The 20525-nt window shown below is 64.2% G+C and overlaps 7 protein-coding genes across 7 annotated transcripts; 1 reads left to right on the top strand and 6 right to left on the bottom strand.

Annotated features, from left to right (window-relative positions):
- Positions 1–104: 104 nt before the first annotated feature.
- Positions 105–576, bottom strand: F751_1134 (hypothetical protein; the record flags this gene model as incomplete). Its single annotated transcript, XM_011398006.1, has 2 exons — positions 105–253; positions 441–576. The coding sequence occupies 2 exons, from the start codon at positions 574–576 to the stop codon at positions 105–107; spliced, it is 285 nt and encodes a 94-aa protein (XP_011396308.1).
- Positions 577–1787: 1211 nt separating this feature from the next.
- Positions 1788–4487, bottom strand: F751_1133 (NADH dehydrogenase [ubiquinone] iron-sulfur protein 1, mitochondrial; the record flags this gene model as incomplete). The annotated part of the gene is made up of 6 exons (XM_011398005.1): positions 1788–2441; positions 2598–2748; positions 2833–3491; positions 3753–3935; positions 4154–4211; positions 4357–4487. The coding sequence occupies 6 exons, from the start codon at positions 4485–4487 to the stop codon at positions 1788–1790; spliced, it is 1836 nt and encodes a 611-aa protein (XP_011396307.1).
- Positions 4488–5356: 869 nt separating this feature from the next.
- Positions 5357–8773, top strand: F751_1132 (Protein SUPPRESSOR OF PHYA-105 1; the record flags this gene model as incomplete). Its single annotated transcript, XM_011398004.1, has 8 exons — positions 5357–5519; positions 5644–5723; positions 5842–5926; positions 6085–6876; positions 7049–7176; positions 7481–7902; positions 8145–8470; positions 8601–8773. 8 exons carry the CDS (start codon positions 5357–5359, stop codon positions 8771–8773), a joined length of 2169 nt encoding a protein of 722 aa, XP_011396306.1.
- Positions 8774–9266: 493 nt separating this feature from the next.
- Positions 9267–9728, bottom strand: F751_1131 (hypothetical protein; the record flags this gene model as incomplete). The annotated part of the gene is made up of 1 exon (XM_011398003.1): positions 9267–9728. One exon carries the CDS (start codon positions 9726–9728, stop codon positions 9267–9269), a length of 462 nt encoding a protein of 153 aa, XP_011396305.1.
- Positions 9729–10760: 1032 nt separating this feature from the next.
- F751_1130 (hypothetical protein) lies at positions 10761–11823 on the bottom strand (the record flags this gene model as incomplete). The annotated part of the gene is made up of 2 exons (XM_011398002.1): positions 10761–11477; positions 11677–11823. 2 exons carry the CDS (start codon positions 11821–11823, stop codon positions 10761–10763), a joined length of 864 nt encoding a protein of 287 aa, XP_011396304.1.
- Positions 11824–13994: 2171 nt separating this feature from the next.
- Positions 13995–16302, bottom strand: F751_1129 (Adipocyte plasma membrane-associated protein; the record flags this gene model as incomplete). Its single annotated transcript, XM_011398001.1, has 6 exons — positions 13995–14150; positions 14327–14536; positions 14903–15298; positions 15495–15691; positions 15990–16148; positions 16242–16302. The coding sequence occupies 6 exons, from the start codon at positions 16300–16302 to the stop codon at positions 13995–13997; spliced, it is 1179 nt and encodes a 392-aa protein (XP_011396303.1).
- A 360-nt stretch (positions 16303–16662) lies between these two features.
- Positions 16663–19589, bottom strand: F751_1128 (hypothetical protein; the record flags this gene model as incomplete). Its single annotated transcript, XM_011398000.1, has 7 exons — positions 16663–16941; positions 17117–17302; positions 17486–17649; positions 17855–18169; positions 18376–18623; positions 18882–19246; positions 19350–19589. The coding sequence occupies 7 exons, from the start codon at positions 19587–19589 to the stop codon at positions 16663–16665; spliced, it is 1797 nt and encodes a 598-aa protein (XP_011396302.1).
- Between the last annotated feature and the right edge of the window lie 936 nt (positions 19590–20525).

The following is a 20525-nucleotide window of genomic DNA, read 5'->3' as shown; positions in this document are numbered from 1 at the left end:
TGAGACAGTGAAGTCAGAGGACCCCATCACGCATGAAGCAAGAGGGCCTTCCGAGGCCCTGGAACACTCGAACAGCATCCTGCAGGATCCTTATATTTCTTTGACTAGGCAGCATTGGTTGTTTGCCGTGCCAGGGCCCACTCTAGCCCAGACTCCCCAGACTCCAGATCGAGGTCAGCAGCGTCCTCGGAGTCGCTCTCCTCCGCAGCAGTGAGGCAGTCAACCGACTGCAGCTTGCGGAGACTGTTGAGGCCTGCACATGTGTTGGTTGCCAGAGGGAGTGACAAGGAGTGAAAGGTAAGGATGTACAAGGCACGCACCATGGCAGGCGATTGCAGCCATATTTCAAGGGCATCTTGAAACTGCTGTCGTGTGAAACTCTCACTGGCCCCACTCTCCACGCTCTACTGTAAAGCTGCCGGAACCCACCATCAGCTCACCGCTCTGGTCTGAGGTCGCCACCACCGACGTCTGCGCGGCATTGAAGGCGTCTGCAGCCGCCTGGGCGGCAGCGACGTTGCGCATGGTGTCATCCAAGTCGCTCTGCTCGATCACCTCCCCCTCGTCATCGTACATGGGAATGTCCTCGTCCTGTATTATGGGGTGCATTTATGGCCCGTAGGGCAGACAGCACGCAAGGGAAGAACAAAGACGCGACGGCAGCGAGTCACCACAACCTGCACCAATGTCAACAGTGCAAAGATTCTGGTCCTCGCTCTCCAACCACCATGCAGCATGTTTGCCCCCTTCCTTTTGTGACTCACCTCCATTAGCAACTTGCGTGTCCTGACGCCCCCAGGTGTCTTGGCTGAATACACATTCGCCTGAAGAGTGTGCGTTTCCTCGTCGCTTCTGATCTGGGTGTCAGCCTCCCCGCCGTTCTCAGTGTCGGCTTGGAGGAGATCCAGCAGAGCCAAGGTGGTGGCACCATTCCCCGTCACCTCCACCTGACGCAGGACCACGGCAGCATGTTCCTTCTGTCGAGGAGCGCAAAGTCAACGGATCTCGTAAGAAAATGTGAAAAATTGAGCTACGACTCTGGGTACACAACATGCCGTGGGCCACGTGACCCTCCCTACCTTGCTTGCTGCCAGAGTTGTCGGGGTGTGGAGGACGGTGACGAGGAACACCAGGGCGAGCGCTCCTTGTACACCCATCATGATGTGAGTACCCATATCGCTCCACTTTCCTATTCTCGGGTTGCAGGCGCGGAATCGAGAACCCGGTGTCGGGGGGGTAGGAAGGAATCTCGAGATTGTGTGTATTGGGTTCCCGGACTTTGGCACCCCTCCTGTGGTCAGAGAGGCAGGTGAGAGCTTTTTGTTGCGTGGATCATGCCTACGTCGTGGTGTACGGGTGGATGCATGTCTGGTTCGCCCTCTGCGCCCCGATGCTCGCGCAGGGTGCGTGCCCATAAAGAAAGCAGGCCCGCCCCTTCCCCATGGGAAGTTTCCTCCCAATTAGTAATCATTCTTCCTGTTTTACAGGGCTACAAAGGGGCATACAGCCTGGTAGAGACGCACACCTCCCGGAGTTCTTTCAAGAAGCCCAGACGGTGTGGAGGCAAATTCTACAGGTGCTCCGACAACGATTATAGGGGCGTGCGGCCAGGTCGCCGGACGTCCTCCAGCCATGGGTGCGGGTTGACAGGCAGGCGCTGCTGGGTACCCCTCCACAGCGAGCGCTGCCACTCTCCCACCCCTGTCGAGTGGCAGGAGCGGTCGAGAGGGACCAGCGGACCCCCAGCGGCGCCGTCCGCCTCCATGCCACCCCCCCCTCGCCATCCTTCAGAGGCCGGGGACAGGGTTCTGGCGCGCGCGCACGCAGCGTGCCATGGTCTTGCTGGCGCGGCTGATGGCATCGGTCTGGTAGAAGTTGGTGACGCGCGTGGCCAGCGGGTCGGCAGCCGGCTTGCCGGCGGCGCCGCCCACGCCCAGCGCGTCGGCGCCGAGCCAGAGCGGCGGCTCCAGCGCGCCGCGGCGCGCCAGGTGGGGCGCCACCTCCGCCAGCCGCGCGCGCACGCCGGCCAGGGTGTCGTAGGGCAGCGGCGCGCCCATGACCTCGCTGAGCGCGCGCAGGACCTTCCAGTCGTCGCGCGCGGCGCCGGGCGGCCCCACCGCCGCCTTGGTGGACTGCGCGCGCCCCTCCGCGTTCACGTACGTCCCGAACTTTTCGGTGTAGGCGGCGCCGGGGAGCACGACGTCGGCGCGCGCCGCGCCGCGCTCGCCGTGGTGGCCCTGATACACCACGAAGGCGTCGGCGGGGACGTCGCCCTCCTCGTAGTCGTCCGCGCCCAGCAGGTAGACGGCGCGCGGCGCGACGCCCCGGGCTCCCGCGCCGGGGACGAAGCCCAGGTCCAGCGCGCCCACGGTGCCCGCCGCGTCGGCCAGCACCGCAAACCCGTTCCAGCCCTCGCGCACTACATCGCCGGCGGCGAGGAGCTCGTAGACGCGCGCCAGCACGGCGCGCGCGTCGGGGCGCGCCAGCACGCCCGCGCCGACCACCACCAGGGGCCTGGTCGCGGCGCGCAGCGCGGCCACCACCGCGCCGCCGGCCGCGCGCTCCAGCGCGGCCGCGTCGCGGCCCAGGTCCTGCACCGGGAAGGTCAGGTCCAGGGGCGCGCCGATGGAGGCAAAGGGCACGCCGGCCAGCGCCAGCGCGCGCAGGCGCGCGTTGAGCACCGGCGCCTCGGCGCGCGGGTCGGTGCCAACCAGCAGCACGCTATCGGCGCCGTCCACGCCCGCCAGGCTGGGGTTGAAGGTGTACCCCGCGCGCGCGTCGGCCCCCGCCAGCCCGCCGGCGATGCAGCCCTCGGCCAGCGTGTTGCTGGACCCCAGGCGGTTGAGCAGGTCCTTCAGCGCCACCACCGACTCGACGTCGGCCAGGCGCCCCGCCACGCCGCGCAGCTCGTGCCCGCGCGCCCTGGCCAGGCCCTCCGCCGCTGCCGCCAGCGCGCGAGGCCAGGTGGCCGGCTCCAGGCCGCCGCCGGCGCCGCGCACCAGCGGCTGCGACAGGCGCTGCAGGCGCAGCGCGTCCACCTGGAAGCGGGCCTTATCGCTGATCCACTCCTGGTTGATGGCGTCGTTCAGGCGCGGCGTGACGCGGAACACCTCCGGCCCGCGCGCGTCGACGCGGATGGCGCTGCCAAGCGCGTCGCTCACGTCCACCGACTCGGTGGAGGCCAGCTCCCAGTTGCGGAAGGTGAAGGCCGAGGGCTTGGCCGTCAGCGCGCCCACGGGGCACAGGTCAATCACGTTGGCGGACAGCTCGCTGGTCAGCATGCGCTCCACGTAGGTCCCGATCTCCGAGTCCCGCCCGCGCCCCGTCATGCCCAGGTCCTCCACGCCCGCCACCTCCTTGGCGAAGCGCACACACCGCGTGCAGTGGATGCACCGCGTCATCACCGTCTTCACCAGGGGCCCCAGGTTCTTGTCCACTACCGCGCGCTTGACCTCCGTGAAGCGGGAGCGGTCGGAGCCAAACGCCATTGCCTGGCGTATGATTGGGGGGGTGGGGGGTTTGAGGAGGGGGGGGTGGAGAGGAGGGGGGGATTCTGTGGGCCGACGGGCGTGCGCAGGGGCAGAGCTTTTGGGGAGCCATGGGGCCAAAGGCATCAGCCGCCATGTATCGGCCAGGACATAGCACCCGGGCGTCAGGTGGAATGCACGGGAGCACCATGCCCACCTCCAGGGGGAACACCTATGACGGCCATGCGAACCCATGCAGATGCCTTGCCCCACCCCCACCCCCACCTGGTCCTGCAGGTCACACTCCCCTCCCTGGTCGCAGATGGGGCAGTCCAGGGGGTGGTTGATGAGCAGGAACTCCATCACGCCCTCGCGCGCCTTCTTCACCAGGGGTGTGGAGGTCTTGATGTTCATGCCCGGGCCAGCAGGCATGGCGCAGGATGCCACAGGCTTGGGGCTCTTCTCCACCTGCCGGGCATGGAGGAAGGGTATCGGGGTAAGCCCAATGACGGGTCGTAGAGATTGCCCGCAGCGTGCTGGTCAATCACACCAGCGGGTGAATGTGAAGGGACCGAGGACGCAAGCGTTTTGTCTTGGGCCTGACGCGACCGGCTCCCCCAGTGGTCAGGATCCTGGGCCCATTCCGGCCTCGAGGCGCAATACCGATCGCAACACAACCATCCCACCTCTACAAGGCACATGCGGCAGTTGCCGGCGATGGAGAGCCTCTGGTGATAGCAAAACCTGTGCTCCGACAGGGGGACGGGAGGGGTATGCGCGATGAGGCAAAGGCGGCAAGCACGGCATGAAGCATACCGTCTTCGCTAGCTGTTCGTATGTAGCCTCGTGCCAGCCTGCCTTCCCGGATGACGGAGGCCTATCGGCTCACCTGGGGACGTCCACGCCCGCAGCGTCGCAGGCCTGCAGCACGTTGGAGCCCTTGGGCACCTTCACCGGTTTACCATCCACTGTCACTTCGATGAGATCATCTGCAGGGGCGGGGGCAGCTTGGGCGGCCATTGCCCGGCAGGGTACTGTCTCCCAAGAGGAGCCCCTCCGGGAGAAGCGCTGGAGGGCGCGCAGCCGCTGCATGTTGCCAACCACCTGGCGTGCCAATCGGGTCAGCCTACTTGCGGCATGCAGGTGTCAGGAACGTGACCTTGGGGTGGGTGACCAGGACGCAAGCTTATGCGTGTCTCGCTTGGAGGTGCTTCCGTCCGTGGGTGGCGGGAAAGCAGAGAGTAGTAATGCAAGTCGATGACTTGAAAGCATTCCAGATGCAGTAAACTTCACAGGGTAACACTCTTCTGCTTATGCACTGCTGTAATGTTGCTACAACCTTGATGTTGTGTGATGGATGCTGCCTCCAATCTGCGATCTCAGGGTGACCTTTGAGTCTCCTGCGCAGAGAAGGGGGTGGAGTCATGCCATCAGATCGCCCCCCTCCACCATGACTCCACGCATCCGAAAATGTATGGATCATCTCACACAACACGGCGACCACATACACCCAAAAATTGCCGCGCATAGCGTCCAAACTGTGGGGCAAGTGGTACTGCCCGGCAAGCCATACTCACGCACGGCTTGCATGTGGACATCCATAGGTCCAAATTCAAGGTCTTGGTAATGAAGTAAGCTTTGTCCACTGAATGGCACCAGATCGTGGTGGAGAGGCATGGGTTTGTCGAGGCCCAAGATCTGAAGAAGGCGGGTGATGCACCAGCCCCTCGGTAGATACGGAAGAAAAATAATATCCACCACCCGCATTTTTGAGGTCGTCCTGCACCACCGATGCCCTCCAGTATTGTGTGCTTTCTGCTATAGATTGTAATGCAAGTCCACTCCTCCTTTGCTCGATGATAATGTCTCGGTGAAAGGTGCCCGGCTCCATGCTTCTTGGCTCCGTGCCCAGTCTCACCACACATCATGCCCTGGAGGAGACCCCCATGCTGGGGCGTCTGGGGCCCCAGGACGTGAACGTGCTCGTTGTGGACGACGACGACACCTCTCGAACCATAGTCTCCGCTGTGCTGAGGGGCTGCAGCTATCGGGGTGAGCACTGCGTGGTGCCAGCGAGGGCGGGGGGTTGGCAAAGCTGGTCCCGCGTTCACCCCTGGCCTGACGCCGGTCATGGCTGCGCCGGGTGGAAACCTTTTTGTTTGTACCTTCTTCACAGTGAGGACGGCCGGGAGTGGAGCAGAGGCCATCGAGCTTCTGCAGAATGAGGCGCCCGACACCTTCCACCTGGTCCTCTCGGTGAGCGGAAGAGAGAGAGAGAGGTCCCCAGTCGCGCAGGTGTCCAGCTGCTCCACTGCCTGGGTCCCCACCCGACCACATACTCCTTAAACCACCCCTTGGTCTCGTTCTCGAGCAGGATGTTCGCATGCCGGAGATCACCGGGCTGGACCTGCTGTCCTTCATGCAGCAGGACGCCACCCTGTGCAGCATGCCCGTCATCCGTGAGTGTGCAGGCAGCAGGGCCCCTGTATCCGGCAGTGTAGAGCCTCGAGTGCTGCATGGAGGGATGCCCTTGCGGCATGAGATGCTGGGCTGGTGGTCAGGGTTTGCGCCTCCAGCTGTAACTCCCACCCGTGTCCACCCCCTCACCCTTACGCAGTGATGTCGGGCATGGAGACGGAGGGGCTGGTGCATGCCGCGGTGGCGTCCGGCGCGGACGAGTACCTGTCTAAGCCCGTGACGCGCAAGGAGGCCGCGTTGATGTGGCAGCACGTGCTACGCCGGCGCGCGGGCGGGCGGCCACGCGTCCCCAGCCAGGGCACCGCCTCCTCCAGCCTGCCCAGCGCGGTGGGGCTGGACGCCAGCGGCAACGGGGTGGTGTCCTCCGTCAGCCCGCCGCAGGAGCCGGCGGCCGGCTCGACGCAGGGCTTGCTGGCAGACCCCCTGCCCAGCACCGTCTTCAAGTACTGCGATGCGGGGCAGCACCCGACCCTCGGCGCGGCGGCCTCCCTGAGCTCCATCCCCCGGCGCCCCAGCGACGCCAGCCAGGCGATGGTGGACGTCGGGTCCGCGGCCGCCCGCGCCGCACCCCCGCTGCCGTTCGCCGCCGGCGCCCGGCGCGGCGCGCCCACCGCGACCAAGGGCGACGTCCTGGAGGTGCTGTGCGCGCTGCGGCGGACGCAACGTGCCGCCGCTGGCCGGCTGCGGCGCCGGCTGGAAACAGTGGCCAGGGACCTGGAGGCGGCAAAGGAGGAGGCCGGCAGGAGGTGGCCCCAGGCCGGGGAGGAGGACGCCATGCAGACGGCGGCCCCGCCTGCCAAGCGCCGGGCCGTGCAGGCCTCTGATGCACGGCCAGGAGCGGGGGGTGATCGAGTGGTGCCGGGGAGTGAGATCGTCGACCAGGCCATGGAGCAACTTCAAGACCTGTACTTCCAGGACGTCGCCAAAGCTGGTGAGGCGGTTTGGGGTGTTCAGGAGTGCAAGGGCTTGGAGACGTTGGCCTGTTCAGTGTGCACTTGTCGGTATCAAGTGGCCTCTTGTTGGAGGAGCCCTGGATGTCGCAGCATCCCAAAGGGTGTCTTTTGACACACTCTGTCCCCAGTACCCCCTCCCAACCTCCACAGATATCGCAGGCAGCCACAGCGAGGACCTGAGCAAGTTTGCACAAGACCTCGCGGAACTCACCCGCTGCTCGAACCTGGAGCCCGTAGCCACACTGAACAGCGGGCATCTCGGAGGCACGGCCGAAGTGGTGAGAGTGGGAGGTGGTGGTGTTTATTTTCGAGTGTCAGTTTCACATCCCTTGGGATGTGAGAGCGATTCGACGAGTTGTCGGATATATACGCCTTTATTTCCCTTTCTCTCATCAAATGCGTGAATCTGCGAGAAGTCCGGGGTTCAAATCCTCGCAGCTCCAGTTGGGCATTTCGGCTACAGGACATGTAGCTTCCCACCATCCTTCGGGGTTGTGACGCAGTGGTAGCGTGCTCGCTTCGCATCTTCTTTTCAAGTTTTTACCATTTCATCCAACCCACCTACCTGTTCTCCGTGCTCAGATATGCGCGGCGGCTTTCGATGCCTACGAGGAGCACTTTGCCTCTGTGGGGGTGTCCCGTGTGATCCGGGTGTACGACTTCCACGCCCTCCTGGCCAACCCCAGCGCCCTGCAGTACCCCATCCTCCAGCTGCACACCCGGTCGCGCCTTAGCAGCCTGTCCTGGAACAGCTACCTGCCTGGTCGCCTGCTCACCGCCGACTTTGACGGCGGGGTGCAGCTGTGGGACGTGGGCACCGGCGCCGACCTGAACTTCTTCGAGGAGCACAGCCGGCGCGTGTGGAGCGTGGACTTCAGCCGCACCGACCCCTCCCGCTTTGCCACCGCGGGGGACGACGCCTGTGTGCGGCTGTGGAGCACGGGCGACGAGACCAGCGTGGCCACCATCAACGTCCCCGCCCCCGCCTGCTGCATTGAGCACCGGTGAGCATATGTGTGTGGGGGGGGGAGGGTGGATGAGGTAGAGAGACTGAGACTGGTGGTGATAAGCGGAAAGCTTATTAACAAGCTGGTGCTCTGTGGCATTTGCAGTGCTTCCTGGCTGTGCAGAAAGACCTACGGCCCATCTTGCTGCGACTCGCTCTGCCAGCCTTGCGCCAACCCTCACGATGGGCATGCCTCCCTGCTCCCTGCATCGACTCAGACAACCATCCCCCTCCCACCAGGCCGGACGACAACACCCAGATCGCGGTGGGGTGCGCCGACGAGCGCGCCTACATCTACGACCTGCGTGCCACGCAGGCCCCCCTTGCCGTCCTGCGCGGCGCTAGCCGTGCCGTGTCCTACGTGCGCTGGTCCGGCCCGGACCGGCTGCTGGCTGCCTCCACCGACTCGGCGGTACGCCTGTGGCAGGACCCGGGCGGCGCGGGCGCCGACGCCGCTGCGCAGCGGCCTGCGGCCGTGTACCGGGGCCACGCCAACCAGCGGGGTTTTGTGGGCCTAGACGCGCGGCCCGACGGCCGCTTCGTCGTGGGCTCAGAGACCAACGCAGGTGGGTGCGGGGCGACATCGAGGGGGGGAAAAGGTGCTGGGATGTCAGATTAGTGTTTTGTTTGGGAGCCCCGCATCATGTACGCAACCTCACCGTCACACCCTCCCCCCCCACCCACCCACACAAGCAGTGTATGCCTTCAGCCGCGGCCTGCCCTTCCACACGGCCTGCCACAGCCTGGAGGGCGGGGACGCTCCCGGCCAGCGCACGGCCTTCACCACCAGCGTGGCCCTGGCGCGGCGCAGCCGGCACTGCCTGGTGGCCAACAGCCGCGGCGTGCTCCAGGTGCTGCTGCAGAGCTGACGGTCGCAACACCTGCCTTGTGACCGCCTGCCGCGCCGATGCACAGCGCGCTCCGTGCCCCAGGATACCTCAGCGATGTCTGGAAACCAGGAGAAACCGCCACACACTGCTTTCCATTTTTACACAAGGCCCCTGTAGTCCAGGCCGTCCTCACTGGGCCTCCCCCTCTTGTCCCCGGCTGCCCCCTTTCGAACGGCTCCCTTTTCCCCCCGGGTGCTCATCCAGTGGCGTATGTAGCGCACTGCAAATCTGCCCTGTTCCCTGTCACTGCTGTCCGCGATTGTCTGCAAGGGAAGAATGAGCGTATGCATGCCAGGGCAGGGGATGAAAGGTCAGGTGGGCAGGGCATCCAGGCAGGAGGGGGAGTGGGGAGACTGCAGGTTTCTTGGCCCGGTGGCCCACCTCCGCATCCGACGCACGTCATGCTGACTAAAATGTGGCCTCTGTCGGAGACTGGTCAGCCCCCCCCCCTCACACCCCTTCACCGCTTCCGTCAGACGTGGGTGCTGGTCGAGTACCGCCGCCCCGCCTGGCGGCTGCCGGGCTGGGGCACCTGGGCAGGCTCGCCCTCAGGCGTGGTGATGGGGAGGGGGCGCCGCATGGGCGCGGGGGGCAGAGGCCCCACGCCCCCGGGCCCCATGGCCCCGCCCGCCATGCCCGGGTAGCCAAAGCCGCCGGTGTAGAGGGGGTAGGGCGCGTCCATGTGCAGCAGGGGCAGGTCGGCCGGCAGCCCCTGGGCGGCGCCGTGCTGGGGCGCAAACGCCGCCTGCTGCCCGGGGCCCGGCGCCAGCGGCATCCCCACGTAGCCGTACGGCCCCAGTCCCGGCGGCGGCGCCAGGTCCAGCGCGGACCCGCCGCCGCCGCCGAGGTCGACGCCCGGCGTGCCGAAGACGTGCTGCGGGAAGGACCCTGGGGCCAGGGGCAGGTATGTTCCGCCAGCGGGGCCCACGAACATGGGGCCGCCCGCCTGGGTCCCGGCCGCGCCGCCGCCGGGCGCGCCCGCCGCCCAGAACTCGTCAAAGGCGGGGTCGGAGGGGACCCCAGACCCGCGCACTTCGGACCCCGCAGACCCGGGGCGGAAGCCGGGGGCCTCGGCGCTGAGCCGGCTCGCGCCGCTGCTGGGCCGCAGGGGCGGCGTCGGCCCCGCGCGGTAGTCGACCTCGGGCCGGGGCTCCGCGCGGGGGCCGCCCTCGGGCCGGCGCTCCGGCCCACGGCTGCCCACGGGCGCACGCCGCCCATGGCCGCCGCCGCCGTGCGCCGTGTGGCTCCCGGGCCCGGCGTCGCCCGTGAAGGCGCCGTGGGGCCCCTCCCCGCCGGCGCGAGCGGTCGCCACGCCGGCCCCATGCAGGGCGCCGCCGCGACCGGCGTGGGGCGTGTGGGCTCCGCGCCCTGCGCCGCCCCTGGCCGGCGTCCTCGACCGCGCCTCTGAGCCTTGGGGCGGCCAGGCCAGGGGCGGAGGCCGGGGCACGGTGACGACCCTCCCGGCGGCGCGCGGTCCGCCAGAGGTTGGGACCCCATCCTGCGCCTGGTGCTGCTGCTGCCGATGCGGCTGGGGCCCCACTCCCACCCGGCCCTCTGCGCGGGGCCGGGGGGGAAGCGGGCCTCTGCCGCCCCGCCCCCGCCCCGCTCCTCGCCCCCGCCCGCCGCGCCCGCCGCGCGGGCCGCCCGCGCCGGCGTCGCGGAAGCCGGGCGCCGGCTGTTCGCCGCGCTCCAGGGCCTCGAACCCGTCGTGCACCCATTTGTCCCTGGAGGTCGGGTCCCAGAGCAGCCCCGGCGCGGCGTCGGGCCTGCGGGGTGTCGGGGGCGGGGCGGTGAGACTCGGGACGTTGGAGACCTGTTGCGCCCTGGGGAGGGACACGGAGCGAGCTCTGTGGCACACGGGAAGCCCAGCTTGCCAGGCTCCGCACCCAGGTGCCAGCGATGCCTGCGAGCCTCAGACCGCCCCAGAAACGCTGCGTCAGCCCCTGGTCTCGGCACGCGGCCCTCCTTACTTGAGCGAGGTCTCCGACGTGTCCCTCGCCTCCGTCTGCCCCGTCTGTCCAAATGCCCTGCCGCGCCGAGGCACCTCGCCCTCCCCGCCCCCAAACCGATCGTCGTGCAGCCAGAACTGGCCGGTCTGAGGGACGTCGAATGGCTGCAGGCGGGGGCGGGGCGGAGGTCGCTTGGGGGGCTCGTCCATGTCCTCCTCCTCAATGCCAGAGTCGTCAGAGGCTGTATCAGCATCGGGGTTGTCCTCAGAGTTAAAGGCAGCGCTGCCCTCGGCATCAGTGGTCGGGCTCTCCTCGGTGGCAGAGGCGCGGCTCTCCTCATCAGCGGACGCAGGGCTCTCCTCATCAGCGGACGCAGGGCTCTCCTCATCAGCGGACGCAGGGCTCTCCTCATCAGCGGACGCAGGGCTCTCCTCAGCAGCAGAAGCGGGCTTCGCCTCAGCTGCAACGACGGAGTTCTCATCACTGACAGGAGCTGGGCTCCCAGCGGCACCACATGCAAGGCTCTTCTCCACGCCAGGCGCTTCCACCTCCCCAGACGACGGCGCGCCCACGCTGGGTGCCTTGCCTTGCACCTCCCCCGTTGTTGAGACTGCAGGGGCGGCATCATCTCTTTGAACGGCTGCAGCGGGAGAAGACTCACTGGCTGTCCTTGGCGAGCTGGTCTTCATTTCAAGACGTCCTATACCCTCCGCCAGCTCCTCCGCAGCATCAGCCTGCGCATCGTGTTGAGAACATTGTGGAGATTTGCAGGCAACACGACCACAACCCAGACCTCCTATCGCTCACATCCATGCGGTGGGTGGCAGCAACAACAAACTGCCAGCCTATTATGATCACCCAGCTGTGCACCATGCTCAAGAGCCTGGAGCCCATGTCAGATCCTCACTACCACCCTCAGCACCTCCTGCTGACCTGGGGGGCTTCCTTGGGGATGCTGTCGGACTCGGCCTCTTCAATGAGGCTGTCGGCATCCGAGAAGTCCTCTGTCTCGTCTGCCACATCATTGACCTCTGCCTCGTCATCGCTAGCTGCGTCGCGCTTTGCTACCGGAAGTGCCATGCCGACCTTCTGAGACGCAAAAGGAGTGTGTGAGATTGAACTCGTCATTGCGAGATTAGTGAATTGAAAGCATTCCAATCAGTGAGGGCACACCATCGGCATCGACTCACTTGAACTGAGTGGGCAGGTCTGAATCCGCAAGCCACTCTCCCGATTTAAATGTGGATTGATCGCGTTGGGTGTTCTTGGATCCGCTCCCACAAGCTAAACGCGCCCCGTAAGCTCCAGAGTTCCTCCAAGCTTGGGACGGACGAGCCGGCAGAGCCAGGCCACGCTCCCGTGCGGCGGGACAATCCTTGAGAGCGATGCTTGCACGACGTAAAGAAATTGAATCGAGAATTAGTATGCACAGCAGTTTGGAAGGCGATGTATTGCGGCAAAGATAAGCTGAAATTCCACGGCCTCCCCAGAGTACGGGGTCCAGCGTGGCACGATGGACGAGCCTGCATTCCCCGGAAATGCTCTGGGCGATGTCCCACTGCCCCCCCAACCCCCCAACCCCCAACCCCCCACCCATAGATCGATCTAACAGGAGATCTACAAATACGCTTCCTCCCAGTCTATTGAGCTCGGTTTGTATCACTGGACACGGACTGCCACTCCTGGACGGAGCCCCTCCCTGGCGACACCCTTGAAGTGCCACCTGCATCATGCTGCGGCAAATGGCCAGCTCTGCCATGGGGCGAAGGCTTTCTGGCGCTCGGTCCTGCCGGTATGGCAGCGCCGCGCCCTCCGTCTTCGACAAGATGTGAGCAGCTAGAACTGGCCCCGCATGTGCCGAGGGGCAAGGGACACCGACCCTTGCTGCACCCTTGGCTCCTGGACCCTCGCCGACCCTGTACTCTATCACTTGCACAGTGTTCAGCTTACCGTAGTGGATAAGGAGGGCCATCGCCACGTTCTCCGGGGCCTTGAGGGCCAGACGGTGGCAGACGTCCTGCAAGGTCACACAGATATTCTTGGAGAGGATGGTGAGTCAAGATTCCGTTCCCTCCAGAGATGTCTTGGAGTCCAGCACACACTGGGTACATTGGATGGGGTACACGCTGGAAACACCAACTCATCTCTCTGCGCCCCATCCCCCACGCACAGTGCTGGCACTGTCTCCTAGTGTACCGGACCAGCTGGAGGCACACATCAAGGTAACCGGGGAAGGTTGTTACCAAAATGGTCTAAAAGCGGTGCTGCGGTCTGGACCCGACCAGATACAGGTCAAGCTCTTTGTCCCACACGCGATTTCATGTGTGTTTGCGTGTAGGGACGCGGGTAGTAGTCTCTCAACCCGAATGGCATTCCTTGTTGCCTCGGCAGTGCACGACCCGGGCTAGCGCTGGGGTGCGCGTCGGTCCCCAGCCGTCATGTGGAGGTCGCCGTGTAGACTGTAACAACACTCCCAACTGGCACAGATCCCCACTGAGCTGTTTGACACATTCCCTGCCCCATCTGAGGAGGTTGCTCGTCAGTTGACCCAGGTGGCTGCCCCTGCATCTATTGATATCCAGTGAGTCTGAGTCTGGAATATGCTGGGCTCGTTTACTTGGACCTACACTGTGGCCAGCTGGAGGGAAGAGGGAGCATCAGGAAGTGTTGAAACTCTACCTAACATGTGCAGGCCCATCTTCTGTCCAGCTCATGAGACCCACCACCGTCCCCTTTTCTAAATCCTTGCCACAGCTCACGCCTGGCAAGCAACATCACCCTCAGCTGCAAGACTGGAGACATTTTGGTGTCCCTGGGGGATCTCGCGCCGTGGAAGACCCTGTGACTGGAGCCGGTATGCCTGCCTGCTCCCTAGCTGCTGGTAGAAGATGCCCTGGTGTCAGACTGCCAGTGGTATTGCAAACGAATGATTTTCAACGCTTTTGAGCGGTGGACACGGCACACAAAGGCCAGCGACAGTAGGTCAGCGGTCAGTGGCTCCCTGATGCTGGTACGTCGGCCCATAAGCATTGCATCAGTCCAGGACAATCTCCCACTATTCCAGAGTCGTACTGGCCGGACTCCGGGGGTGGCCTGATGAGGAGGCTGGCACCTCACTTCCCTGCCTCTGGCCTGGTCTCCTGTTGGTGACAAGCAGGGTCAACCTTGTCCCACGGGCACATTGCTAAGTCCCAGAGTCTGTGCTGACACTTGCCAACTTCTGTGTATGAGTGTTACACATGGATAACAGCTCAGGAAGCCTTGCTGAGATCCAGCACACCAATAAAATCGTTGGTCAAGGAGCCCATGTACAGCCAGCCATCGCGCTCCACCACCGAGGTGATGCTGCCAATGACGTGGGCGTCAGGGTCCACCAGCAGATCCAGCACCTTGCCTTCTGGGGAGATCTGTGGAGCACAGGGAGGGAGGGTGGGTGGACACCTACAGATCAGACAGCTTCAAGGACACGGATATATTCAAACCCAAGGGCCCCATGGCACTGTACTAGACATCACCCAGTAGCACCAACACAGGGCGTTGTGAGTTCCCCAGATCGTTGCCCTGGTACCGACGGGCCTCCCACCTTGAGGGCCGCGCCCATGTGCTTGATGGGGACGGGGAGGAAGTGGGAGAGCCAAGCCAGGGCCCAGCGCACAGAGCGCGAGCGCACACTCCAGTTGATGACGGGGAGGTGATCGGTGATGAGGGCCACCCAGAAATTGCCGTCGGGCGCCCGGCTCACACCGTCTGGATACCCGGGCAAGCTGTGCACCAGGATCTCAGTGGTGCCGGCCTGGCATGAGGAGGAGGTGGGGGTGAGTGTTTTCGGGGCAAAGGGTGGTCAGGGGGGTGGGTGTCTCAAGGGCAAGGGTTGAGTGGGGTGGCAAGGCTCCAGGCGTTGGAAGACAGTGGACCCTCAGGCCGCCTCAGAGCTAGGGTCATGAGTCAGGCCTTTGCTTGGAATTGGGGGCAGGATCGGAGTCCCGTGGCAATATGACAGTCTGCTATTATCACCAGCATTGCACCTCCCAGGACTCTGTGCCCTTCACGACACTTGGGGCAAGCAGCCTGCCCCACTTGCATGCCGCCATGCTTCTCGATCCCACTTTCACCCGCTGCAGGCACCCCATGCGATCCAAATCCCCCCCTCCTCGAGCACCTTGGGCCCCGCCAGCCAGTGCTTCAGGATGCGGGCCGTGACCGTCTCCGCCACCACAACGAAGCTGCCGTCCGCCGCCAGGGCCACGCCGTTGGGGAACCAGAGGCCGTCTGCCAGCGTACTGGTCTCCCCCGACCCGGCGTGCCAGCGCAGCAGACGCCCGCTGGGCGCGCCCTGCAGCACGGTGAGCACGTAGGAGCGCATGGTGTCATAGCGTCCGGCCCGCCCAAGCGCGGGTGGGATGGCCGAGGCGTCGGAGAACACCACGTCGCCGCCGAGGAGGATGTCCAGGTCGTCGGCGTAGGCAATGGGGGAGAAGGAACCGGGTGCGGCGCCCGGCACGCTGTTGGCCAGGAGCTGCTGGGCCCGGGCGCCATCTGGCAGCCGCGTCAGGCCCTGGCAGAGGAAAGTAGGGGGAGAGGGGGGTTAAGTTAGGGAGAGAGTGGATCAAAGTCTGGGCTAGTGGCCATGTGAACAGGCAAGCTGAGTAGCACCTGGCCAAAAGAGCCCCGCCACCACCCCACCCCAGCCTCTGCGACAGGTCTGGATGTGGGAGCAATGCCATCCCTCTAAAACCCATTTTCCACCACACCAGGAGGCTGTTGCAGATGTACAGGTCATCGTCGCCGTCCAGGTGGAACCCCAGCGGGCGCCCAGGACCCAGGTAGGCCTGGGGCTGGGCGTCGATTGTGATATCCAGGGGTTGCCGCGTGCTCCCATGTGCGACCTTGAGGTAGCCGCTGCCGTCCAGCAGGTAGACCGTGCCGTTCCTGGATACAGCGATCGACTCTGTGGCAAGCAGGGTTGGGAAGTCAGCTCATGGGCATGTCTGACAGGAGCCCAACAACCTGATGTCACTAGCGTTTGGGTTCCAGAGTCCCAGTGGGGATATTTATCTACAGATGCACGTTGGGAATCAGGAAGCCCCATGTGGCACTCGACGACCGCAGGGAGCGACGGGGCTGCAGACCCACAATGGGTGACTTCCTATTACCAATTCAAGCTTCCCCAGCGTTTCGATATGCAAATAGGTACGCAAAATAACATAATCTGACGAGGCACCATCTTCAGCCTCTCCATCACCCACCTGATCCCTTGATCTGGCCCTCAAACAAGCGCTTGGACTGCCGCAGCCTCGTGTTCTTGGCAAACTCGCCGGTCCATGGAGCCGGCACCGGGTACTTGGCAGGGTCGACGTCGACGATGGGGAGCAGGCATGGTAGCGGGAGCTTGGTGAAATCGACACCTTCATTTCATCAAGGATGAGAGGGTGTGCGCCGATCGACACTACAATGGTCTGTCTGCCTCGGGTCTCGGTAGTGGCCCGGCTTCCTCTCACCCTTGATCAAGATGGCCGATCCTGCCGCCAACAGGAACGCCAGAAGAAGGCTTCTGACCATGGATAATTGCTTATGACCGTAATTTCTCTGCTTTTGATATCGATTGATTCCACCACATGATCTAAATCGTACTCACTTCATTCCGACACTCCCGGAAACCAGCAGAAATCAACAGGGTTTCTCCTACTCAGCCTTTCTTGTGGGAATATTCATGTCCCCCCAAACAGCTGTAACCACATAGCGGTCTTGTGAGAGACATCAACACCAAGTCCCTTCCCGAGATGTATGGACGGCTGCGATTGCAAAGCTTGCTTGGCTCAGGTTTGACTCGAGCACAGGGCCATCCACTGTGTTATTCAAGCCTTGTGGCCAGGGGTAGTGGCTAGCAGCGCGACAGTACAAGTGCAGTCGCCATATCCCTCAGTCCATCAGCTTGGACCTGAAACGAGCCAGGCGATTGCTCATGCTGGCACCGCTCCTCTGCGGCGAGCCCTCCAGGGGGGCCCGAGCGGCCCCACTCAGCATGCCCTGCACGGCCGCCTCGGCCTCGGCCAGGGAATAGCGCTCGTACTTGGACCGGCGACCCTTAGTGAAAGGCACCCCCTCGTACTTTGTGAAGAAGGCGCGGTAGGCGGGGAGGAAAGCGGCCCCCACCTGCTCCCGGACTCGCTTCTGCCAGACGATGGACTCCACGATGCCCTGCAGATGCAGGAGGAGGGACTGGTGTGTGATTGGGGTTTGGGGCGGGATGGAAGGGCGATCAGGGGCTTGCGCCTGAAACTGGGATCGTACGGGGGACACCATGCAAATACAGGAATGGTAAATGCATGCGCGAGGGTCATCTGGCGTCAAGCCACAGCTTCCCACAACTCACTGGGTGGCTGGTGAAGGTGTCAAGCGCGGCGTTCACTGCAGTCCAGACCGTCTTCACGGCAGCCCTCTGCGCATCAGGCAGGGCGGCCGCCCCACGGAGCTGCTGGCTGGAGTCCGAGCTCAGGGCGCGCAGGGCTGGCTGCCAGGCCACCGACACGTACCGCTCAGCATACCGCGCCGCCAGGTCCTGGCAGGGGGTGACAGGGGGCACAATGGATGCAAGGGGGGTTGTGGGGTTGGTTCATGGGAGCACAAGAGATCCACTTCTCAGAGCAGACAGGTGCCCCGGCGCGGTGGACAGCGCAGGAACCGATTGTTCTACCGATCAGCCCCATCCCAACGCAGACTTTGCCGTGGCCTGCAGCCCCACCTTGCGATCTGCGAGCCACGCCGCGGCGAGCTGGGCTGTGCCCTCGGTGCGCTGCAGCTGAGTTGTCAGGGCCACGGTGCAATTGAGGAGGTGCACCTCCGTCAGTCCAGAGGCCGCAGGGTATGCTGCTTTGGCTGTGCTCTCCAGGCTGTCAACCAGGCCGTCTGCGGGGGAGAACAGGGGTTTGGTGGGGTCTTTTTAATGCATGCCTGGCATGGTGCACACCCGCACATTCACCTCGCAGGTGCACCCACGGTCGAAGGCTTGGCACGGCAGGAGCACTGCGGGGAGCGTGCCACCATGTCCAGTCTCGAAGAGCACCAGCGTCCTGACTCCCAGTCCTTCAGGTCACACAAACACAGGCATCACCGAGGACGGCAGAGACCGTGGCCGACAGGCTGGCCGTCTTGCCCTGGGCCAGCAGCAGGCCCCCCAGTTCAGGCAGCGAGGCGAGGCGGCGCAGCGCTTGCACCGCCTCGCCCACCGCCGCGTGGCAGGCAGCCGTGGCCGGGGGTGGGGAGGGCAGGGAGCCCGTCCCTCCCTTCTGCTGCAGGAACGTCCAGGTTCGGGAGGCGCCGCCGAGCACCTCCTGCTGCAGCGCCGCCAGGGAGGGGGAGGGGGAGGATGCCGAGCCGCCATTGTTGGCAGGGCCGGGACCAGGGGAAGGAGACTGCTGGCCAGGTACTGTGGGTGGGTTGGGGGGTTTTGGGGGCAGGGCTGAGGTGGACACGCTGTGGGTGAAAGGAGCTTGAGCACAGGGTCAAGCACCGGAGCTTCGGCAGATGTCAAGGACACTAGCCTCGGCCAGTCCCAAACCTACAGGGCATCTGTGTACCACCCCCCTTCTCCCTGCATGGCGAACGGCATGCGCCTCCAACACCCCAGCTCACGCTGGAACAGGGTCAACAGGGGAGGGATGACGGCCCGCGCAGCCGCCGCCACCTCTGCCAGGTCCGCAACCTTGGAGAGGGAAGCCTGTACGCCCAGCAGGTCGCGCACCTGGCCCTTGACCCCGACGATCAGGGGGCCCACAAGCGCACTCAGGGCCTGGCAGGCGCCGGCGGCGCCCAGGGTGTCGCTGGCGTTCTGGCTCTCTTCCTGTGCGATCTCCCCCAGGGCACGCAGCGTCGCAGCCACCCTGCGGCGCAAGCGTGGGTGGCAGAGTTAAAGTAGCTGCTGCGTGCCTGATCATGCCAGTCACGCAGCAGACACTGCTCCCTTCATGAAAACCAAGCTGCCTGAGGGACCCTCCCTTTGCAGTCCCTCGCTGTTGGGACGAAAACATGCACGACAGGCACCGCCAAAGCCTGCCCATGCAATCCCATCAGCCCTGGCCGTGCGTGTCCGAGCAAACACCATCACACGGCCCCCCTGCCTGGGTGTCATTCCCGCATACCTCTGGCCAGGTGGCCCGGCCTCAGCTTTCCCAGCAGCTTCCAGACCAGCGGCCACCGGGCCCCGTCTCGCTTCGGCATACAGCGTGGAAGGGCCCTGCTCGTCCCCAGCACGGACCAGGGCCTGCACGAGGGCTGCAGCCTCGGCACCGCTGCCGCCAGTCCTGAAAGCTGCTGCCAGGCCGGCTCGGGCGGCCGTCAGGCCCTCCTGCCGGAGGGCTGCCGCTGCCTTCACCTCGCTCGCCGAAAGACCAGGCGCACCGCTGTCCAGCGCTGCCCGCAGGGAACTGGCCGCAACATGGACAGCTTGCAGGGATGCCAGGAAAGCCTCTCCTGCCGCAGGGCCCTTGCCGATGCTGGTCCGGTGCTGCCGTGGGAAGTGCAGATGATGTGTGAGGGCCAGACGCAGGATCCCACACCAATGTCTCAACTACACTCGCATTATCATACGCAGCAAGACCACGCCTCACCGCTCTGATCGTGGCGAGGTGTTTGGGAATGTCCTGGGGTCCTGTGAGCAGGGGGCCGGATGGGGTGCGTCCCAGGACAGGACTGATGGCGGACGTCACAGGCTTCAGGACATTATCGAGATCTGAGAGGCGTTTGAGACATGCGTCGATGGCGACAAGTGTCTGGGAGGTGGCCACGTCGCAGGAAGCCAGGGACGCCCGCAAGTGATCCGGGAAGAGGGCCGGGGACACCTCCATCATCCCTCCCGGATCCTCAGGTGCACGATACTACTTGAATATTCATTTGATAGAATGAACATCGAGTGGACTGGATATAATGTTAATCGGGGGTTATCACCCGGTCAACACTTCTGCTTGCGTGCATGCTAGCGCGCCCAAAAAGTGAATGCTGATGCCATCTGCATCAATTGCAAGGAGATCGATGCACAGGGCACAGACAATGGTCGACCAGGTGACATTGCTGGATCACTACTATATCTGCTGGACAACAGGAGCATTGGGGCGTGCATACTGCAGGAATCTCATGCACTGCTCACTCCTTTTACGAACCCCAGCCAGGACTGGTGAAGTCGTCCGGCTTCAACAATGCTTTGAAGACAGCACTCCCGGTGACTATGGGCTTTGCAGGCTTGCCAGCTGACACCTTTGACGCCTTCTTACCGGCTTTGCTGGTCTCGAGGCGTGCCACATCCACTACTTTCACCACACCTGCCAAAAGTCAAAATGGGATGAGGTAAGATGCTTGGTGCAGGGGACTCATGGGTGCATGCTTGGCTTGTGCATTGCCTAGGCCTGATCCTTGCAAGCATGCACCGAAAAGTTCCACTTGACGTACCAGTACGGGCTACAGCCTGTAGCCTCTCCTCCTTGTCGGGCGCCACCGCTCCTCCTTTCTTCTTTGGCTCGACAAACGCCACCGCATCATCGCCTTCGCTCTCATTGCCCTCTGTTTGAGCAGGCATCTTGGGTGGAGGGCGGGCATGGGCTGCTTTCTTCAACGGCTTGCTGAGGCTGGCTACAGCAGCACCCTTGTCTCCAGGGCTTGGTGCTGCGTTTCCTGAAGGCTCTTTTACTTTTTTCCTCTTTGCTTTCACTGACGCGTCAACCTCCTGTTGGTCCAGCTCAGCCCCTGCAGCCTCCTGGACGGCCTCACCCTTCCTCTTCTTGGCTTTCTCC

This window comes from Auxenochlorella protothecoides (genome assembly GCF_000733215.1).
Source record: "Auxenochlorella protothecoides strain 0710 unplaced genomic scaffold scaffold122, whole genome shotgun sequence".
NCBI lineage: Eukaryota > Viridiplantae > Chlorophyta > Trebouxiophyceae > Chlorellales > Chlorellaceae > Auxenochlorella > Auxenochlorella protothecoides.
The sequence above is the reverse complement of the archived record's forward strand: the minus strand, read 5'-3'. Positions and strand labels throughout refer to the sequence as shown.